The sequence below is a fragment of the Nicotiana tomentosiformis genome, chromosome 5, assembly GCF_000390325.3.
Source record: "Nicotiana tomentosiformis chromosome 5, ASM39032v3, whole genome shotgun sequence".
NCBI lineage: Eukaryota > Viridiplantae > Streptophyta > Magnoliopsida > Solanales > Solanaceae > Nicotiana > Nicotiana tomentosiformis.
In genome coordinates, this window is record NC_090816.1 from 56441556 (window position 1) to 56449548 (window position 7993).

The window sequence follows — 7993 nt, forward strand, 5'->3', positions numbered from 1 at the left end:
ATTCACTTACTCTCAGAAATAACATTCATATGCCACAAAAGACGTACCATAGGCTTGCCTGTAGTGTACTACTCTACTAATTGTAAGGCCCCATAAAATTTTTCCTAAAAACCCGGATTCCGTTATGACGAAGTAGGCGTAGAAATTCTTCACTTATGAACTTGTCGCCTATGAATTTTGTATAAGTTGTTCAGTTAATGTAAAGGTGTTTCTTTTGATTATATGTTGTTTACATAAGGCCACGGTTGGTATTATTATGAGTTATGTTAGATCTACATCGTTAGATTGTGTACATGTTTTTAGGATGTGATTATGGGGCTTTCTGACAGGTGGATAGGCCCAGTTACAAAGGAAACTCTGGCAAAATTTTTGGAAATTTGGGGAGTTAGTTAAATTTGGGGCTACTGGTGTGGGGTATGAAAACAACTGAGTTGCATAAGGTGCTAATAGTGGACCCTGATCCTCATTCGAGGAAGAGTGATCTTAAGTGCGGGAGGATGTAATGCCCCATAAAACATTTCCTAAAAACCCGGATTCCGTGATGCCGAAGTAGCAGTTCAGACTTTTTGGATTGAACATTGCGCTGGGGAGTTCAAGGAAAATGTTGGGCAGAAGTAGGCATTTCTACGGTCCGCTCTGCGATCGCAGAACCACTCTGCGAACTGGAGAATGGACGTAGAGTGGAGCAGTCTTTTGGGCTATTTTTAATGTCAGTTTTGCTGCCCATTATGCGACCGCATAACCATTTCGTGGGCCGCACTCTTGTCGCATATCCCGCTTTGGTATTTTTCGGAGGGAGGTTCTACGGTGCACTATGAAACCGCAGAACCATTCTGTGGTGCATTATGTGACCGTAGAACCGGTTTGTGGGCTATATAGTGACCGCAAACCTAGTCAGTTCCTTTTCGATTTTGGCACCCAAATTTGACGGTCATTTCACGGACAACATAATCATTATGCGATCCCATATGCGACCGCAGAACCTGTTCCAGAGCTTCATTTTTGGGGTTTTTAAACCCGACCCTATTTAGTTAAAACATGTAGCATAGTTCATTTTGAGCACATTTCTGATATTCTAGAGTGAGATAGAGAGTTCTTAGAGTTAGGGAGCAACATTCAGCCTATTATCCATCAATTCTTGCTCAATCATTGAGGATTAACAAAGGAAATATTCACCCTAAAGGTAAGAATCTATGTCCCAGCTCTTAATTTCGAAATTTTACAAAAATGGGTTAAATAAGGAGACAAATATTAGGTGTGGGGTTTTTTATCTTGCATGCATATGTTATCAAAGAATGTGGGAAGGTTGTGAGCTAAAAAGGTAGAGAATGGGTTGGGGAAAGATGGAATCCTCCATAAAAGGACCTTGAAACCTTAATGAACACCTAGTGTTTGATAAAATGCTCAAATGAGCTAGAACCATGATCATCCTCCTTATTTTTGATTCAATTTGTTATATTTCTAAAATAGATTGAAGTTGCTAATAATTCCTGAACATTTTAGAGTTTGAGAAGGCTCTATTGAGGTATGATGGCTAAACTCTTCTTTAAGAATTGGAACCCCAATATCCTTGTAAGTTCCAAAATATTTATTACAAGTTGAGTATTCCGAATAAGTTTTATGACAAAAGGTATATGTTTAATTCGTGTTTCAAATGTTGTTATCTTATTGTATTATAAATTGAGGATGTGTTCCAAACTAGGGATTGTGTATCTACGTATTATGATTCTAAGTCATGATTTATGTGTGAAACTCTTATACCAAATTGTGTAGAGACTGTGATTGGGGTTACACCTCCACCCGCATATATTGGGGTGGGGTGGAAGAGTTGCTTGTGTATGATTTTGGTATTGTTGTTGCACTACCACCCACATATACATATTGGGGTGAGGCGGCATGGCCGCTTTATGTAGGTATTGGTATCATTGTGTTTACACCTCCACCCACATATATTGGGGTGAGGAGGCGGGGTCGCTTGTGTGGAAATGGGTATTGTGTTTACACCTCCACCCGCATATATTAGGGTGAGGTGGTGGGGACGCTTGTCTGTAAATGGGTATTGTTCTTACACCTCCACATGCATATATTTGGGTGAGGCGGCGGGGCAGCTTTGTGTGAAAATGGTTACAGAGGTCCTCATCTTAAATTCTATAAATGTTAATAACCGCCCTTGATAAGCTTGCTTTGGTTTAAACGACTATCTATGCTATTCTATTGTCGCCCTGGTTCATCATATTTATATTGTATTTCCGAATTCTTTAATTGGTGTTTGGTTTTCATACTAGTACTATTCGACATGTACTAACGTCCCTTTTGCCGGGGGCGCTACATCTTTAATGGATGCAGGTGGTTCCACAACGGAGGATATCGACCAGTGATAGCGGTGCTCATTCTTCCCAGCTGACTTGGTGAGCCCCATCTCATTCCGGGGGTGTGCATCTTTTGTTTCGTATGTGTTATCGTATTATGAGGTATAGTCGGAGCCTTGTTGCTGACACTATTATTGTACTCTTTGGTATTTTAGAGGCCCCGTAGACATAAGTGTGGGTTATGTATTGGTGCTGGGAAAGTCAAACTATGTTTTATTACTTATTCTATTTAAGACCTTAAAATGATGGAAGTATTGGTAATGAATTGGTATTGTAGACATGAACATCTTATTGTCTAATTAATGAAGATGTGTATCCTATTTATTCATGGATGAGTTTTGGTAGAAGGAAATCTAATAGGCTTGCTCGGCCGGGTTCACTCGGTTGAGCGCCGATCGCGCTCCCCGATTTTGGGGTGTGAAACTAATTGAGCTCATTCAATCAAGGATCACGTTGGACTTTAATTGGTTGTAATGTAGAATGCGGGACGGGTAGGATACATTTAGATATAAGAGTGACTACACCTCCCTAAGCACTTTAATATATAATTACTCGTTCAAAACCCCGCACTTATGTCAAACCATAACTCCACCTTCACATCAATATACATCAACTCCTACTCCTTTAAGCATAAATACATCAAGAGTTACCACTATCAAGGAATAGTTTTCACAACAATACAACTATTTTCCTTTTTCTTTTCTTATTCAATTCAAGTGACTCTTACTTTTTCAAAACAATGCACCTTCCTTCTATTTCAATAGTTCCACTCAAAAGCCAAACCAACACCCCACACTTAAACTTTTAAAAAGTTCATAACAAATTCAAGTGCTCATGAGAGGTAAAAAGGTTTAAATAAATGGTTAATTCAAACAAATGGCAAGGATAGTAATGTGGTTGCCAAAGAAACAGGATTACAGGCTCAAAGGGGTTAACTAAGATACATAATAATTCGGTGGGTAAAATATATATATGGCTCAACAAAGAAACGCCTATATCACTTCCAAGACTGAATAAAACAACTATTTCGCTTTACAAACACACGAGGCAAGTTCTAAACATCAACTGCAATGCACAGAATACCCAAACCTCACTCACACATGGCACGTAACTCACTCAGGATTGGACTATCAAGACACTCTAGTCAAAGTAGTTAAGCAAAGTTAAGATCATACAATTTAAGGAACTTATACAAGAGTCAAAAACTGAGCCTAAGTGTCACAACTAAAGCACTTACTATTCTCAAGGCATAATAAAGTTAAGAGATGTTGCCTTCAATTAAAATCACAACACAAGGTTTCCTACTCCTAAAAAAATAAAACTAACTACACCAGGTTCAAACAAAACTCTTGGAAAAGAACTGCGGCATAAAGAAAAACCAACGAAGAATTATTACACTACCTACAAACGAAAATCTTTTTGTCTTTTTTCTTTCGACTTTAATCCCCCAAGAAACTTGTCGATGATATCCATCGTCGGGAAAAATCAAAAAATTTAAAAGTTTTATAATTTTTTATAAAAACCAAGGGGGAATTATTACTCTACCTACAAATGAAAATATTTTTGTCTTTTATCTTTCGACTTTAATCCCTCAAGAAATCTATTGATGATATCCATCGTTAAAAATCAAAATTTTTAAAATTTTAATGGTTCTTTTTCCAAATATTTATTTTTATCTCTACTATTTACAACTAACAAAAAGAAAACTAATATACATACATACAAATATCCCCCACCCAACACTTTAAGTTGTGGCATGTCCCCATGACACATAATTAAAAAAGCATGAGGTAAAGGAAACTTCCCTGAACATTTAGTCAGGGACTGAGTCGAAGTCGGGCTCCATTCCTCACGCCCGAACTAATACATACATCCATGCAGATAGCTTCTTCTTAGACTTTTTGGGGTACACCCCACACTTATCTTTCTCGCTTACTGCAGCTTTCTCTTTCGAGCCCTTCACTTTCCACTCAACACTTGCAGCTGGTTTTCCTTTTTGCACCCCCTTTTCTACATCCATCTTGAAAATCACAGTCTCCTCACCCACTCTAAGCATGAGTTTTCTCGCATATATATCTAATATCACTCTGCTCGTCGCTAAGAATGGTCTTCCTAGGATGAGAGGGACCTCCTTATTTTTCTCCATATTCACCACTATAAAATTCACAGGAAATACAAATTTATCCACCCGAACTAACACATCTTCCACTATCCCCTCGGATATTAAAGTCGTTTTGTCTACCAGCTGCAACGATATTGGTTCAGACCTTATCTCTCCAATCTCCTTCTCCAGTTTCTTGTAAATAGATAAAGGTATTAAATTAATTGAGGCACCAGAATCACATAAGGACTTATCAAAATTAATAGTTCCTAAAGAGCAAGGTATAGTAAAACTCCCTGGATCTCCACACTTTTGTGGGAGTTTATTTTGCAATATCACACTGCAGTGCTCTGTGAGCCTGACCACTGAGGTCTCCTCTACTTTCCTCTTCTTCGTAAGGATCTCTTTCAAGAATTTAGCATAAGAAGACATTTGTGAGAGCACTTCTGTGAATGGTAAGTTTACATGAACCTGTTTTAGCACATCCAGAAATCTCTCAAATTGCTTGTCGAGCTTTTCTCTACATAGCTTTTGAGGGAAAGGTAGCGCAGGCATATGCTTGCTCTCATCATGTTCCTCCCTTATCATTTTTTCTTCCTTCTTTTTTTTCTCAGCTTTCATTGGGCCTTTCTTCTTCTTGTCGTCATCACTTTTCAGTTGCTCCCCAATTTCATTTTCAAGTTTCACATCATTTTGGATCAAGGTGGGGTCTTTCAACACTTGCCCACTTCTCAAGGTTACAACATTCACTGTTTCTTTGGGATTTCTTTCAGTATCAGCTGGGAGAGTTCCTAGAACATCTCAGATAATATTGTTGCAATTTTTCCCACTTGCTTCTCTAAATTTCGAATTGCTGCCCCTTCTACTTCAAATCTTTCATAAGTTTTCACAATGAAGGCCTTCATGAGATCTTCTAGACCAGGTTGATTGGGCTGTTGAGGCTGAAACTGCTGCCTCGACTAATTCATAAAACCAGAAGCTCCTTCTCCTTTAAATCCGGGGTTGTTTTGTTGCCATGCATTTGCGGTACCCCAGGTGAACTCCATGAAAACCGGGTTGTTTCTGACCCATTACATTAAAATTGTAATTTTCCACATCATTCACTTCCTCAGTTGAGGCTTGACACTCATGAGTAGGGTGTCCTCTTCCACATATATCACAAACTGCATGAGGCTCACTTTGTATCATGGCTAAGGCAGCTTTCGTATTTCTTTAGACATAGCATCAAACTGTACATACACAGATATATTAGCATCAACTTGGTGAACACCAGTTGATCTTCTTCTTTTAGCACTCTCAGAGGGCCACTGATTAGCATCTTCAGATAACTCATCAAGAATTGTAACTATCTCCTCTATAGTCTTTTTCATCAATGGGCCTCCAACTGCATTGCTCAATGTTCTATGTGAGGCCGGTGTCAATCCATCCCAAAAGTCCTAGAGTTGCATCCAGAGTTCAATTCCGCTATGTTGACACTTTCGAACTATCTCCTTAAATCTCTCCCATGCTTCAAAAATAGTTTCAGTCTCTTTCTGGCAGAAGTTATGGATTTCTCTTCTAAACTTGCCCGTTTTAGCTGAGGAGAAATATTTATCAAGAATTCTTTTGGTCATCTCATCCCATGTTCTAATCGATCCCATGGGCAAGCTCCGAAGCCACTGCTTTGCATCATCTTTGAGTGAAAAGGGGAATTCCCTTAAGTACACTATATTTTGTGACACCCAGTTGTATTGAAAGGTGTTCATAATCTCCTCGAAGTCCATCATAAGTGTGTTTGGATCTTCGTTCATCTTTCCTATGAAAACACAGCAATTCTAAATGGTTTGAAGCAACCCTTGCTTCAACTCAAAATTGTTAGCTGCAATTGGAGGTGGTCTAACACTTGATAAGCCTTGATTGTAGACCGGTCTAGCTTAATCACCCAGTGATCTCCCAGGCATAGGAGCTATATTTCTGAACTGGTCTGTAGCCAAGGGTTGATATTGATCAATTCTCTGACCACTCTCTTCTTCATAGATAATATGTGCATCTCTAATAGCTGCTTCCTCAGCATCCCGTGCAGCCTTTTCTCGTTGTTGGGCTGACTCTCTTGCAGCCAAATCTACATTATCATCACCATTTCCAGCCATAAGTTTTTTGGTTGAGGATTGCCCAACCTTTTCTGACGTCTCGGTGAGATTTCTTTCCTTCCTTAGCTATCGCAATTGTTTTTCTATCTCTGGCTTGTATGGTAGCACTTCTTTCTCAGAAGCTCGAGTCATGCATCAATCCTAACCATTAACCTGCGCACAGTCAACCAACACAAAAATGTAAAACAAGAAAAAAGAAAAATAAAAGAAAAAAAAATCCTGAATTAACACTACAAACTATTTCAAACACTATTGACTGCCAATCCTCGGCAACGATGCCAAAATTTGACGAGTGCAAAATACACACTTAAATTATGCTCGCTAATCAAATATGGTATAGTATAATATAGTATTCTCATAGTTTCTAGCTTGATTGCTATCCAAGATGATCAACACTTGAGATTTATATAATTTCTAACTAAAATTAACTAAGAGTCTAAAGGTATTGACTAATGACAATCGATGTCATGACCCAAACCGATGGGCCGCGACGGGCACCTGGTACCTTACTCAACCGAGTACCAACGTAACATATCTTTTAGTATCATACTATTAAAGGTAAATAATCTGGAGAGGCTGTTGTGAGATAAGTAGAATAAAATAGAAGGAAATACTCAACATTGCACGACCCAACATGTAATACAACATATACATATGACATACAAGCCTATAAGACCAAAATGATCACTCGTGCACTGAACATAGGCCGACAAGGCCACACAATCTTTCACGTACATGACATATGTCTACAAGCCTCTAAGAGTGGATAGATCCCATAAAGGTCGGGACATGCCATACTAATCAATACATGTTCAAATCATACGGACCAAATAAGCAACTCCGGAGCAAATGGAGCGCACCAACACCTTCCACTGAGCGGATAGCCTACTTGGAGGACTCTCAACCTGTCTATCGGGACCTGTGGGCATGAAACGCAGTGTCCCGAAGCAAAAGGGACGTCAATAAAAATAACGTACCGAGTATGTAAGGAATGAAAATCAATAAATAAAAGACATGAGAGAAACATGGAGTAAAAGACTCAACATGTAAGTTTGAATAGCTCTGTGAATTATTTCATATTTATAATGTCATGCATATGCGTATAAATGTCATACCATGCATAGGTGTATGCGTACATAACATCATCAAGCCTCTGAGGGCATCCCATCATATCATCTCGGCCACTGCGGGCAAATCATCAACGTATACCAGCTGATCAGGTGGTGGTGTGTATTTAACGCCGTAACCTTTTACCATCTCCCATATACATATAATATACACGTATATAACGCCATCTGGTCATGGGTCAATGTACATGTATAAATGCATGAAATGCATAAGAAGTGCGTTAATAAGATTTCTCAAAATGTCATAAAATCAATGTGCCTTTCGGA

General features: G+C 38.9%; 1 protein-coding gene and 1 non-coding gene across 2 annotated transcripts; one reads left to right on the plus strand and one right to left on the minus strand.

Annotated features, from left to right (window-relative positions):
- Positions 1-4218: 4218 nt before the first annotated feature.
- LOC138892394 (uncharacterized) lies at positions 4219-4902 on the minus strand. The gene has a single exon (XM_070176105.1). The coding sequence runs from the start codon at positions 4900-4902 to the stop codon at positions 4219-4221; it is 684 nt and encodes a 227-aa protein (XP_070032206.1).
- Positions 4903-5928: 1026 nt separating this feature from the next.
- On the plus strand, positions 5929-6035 carry LOC117275790 (small nucleolar RNA R71). Its single transcript, XR_004505997.1, has one exon. It is a non-coding gene; the product is annotated as a small nucleolar RNA R71 (small nucleolar RNA).
- Positions 6036-7993: the final 1958 nt, after the last annotated feature.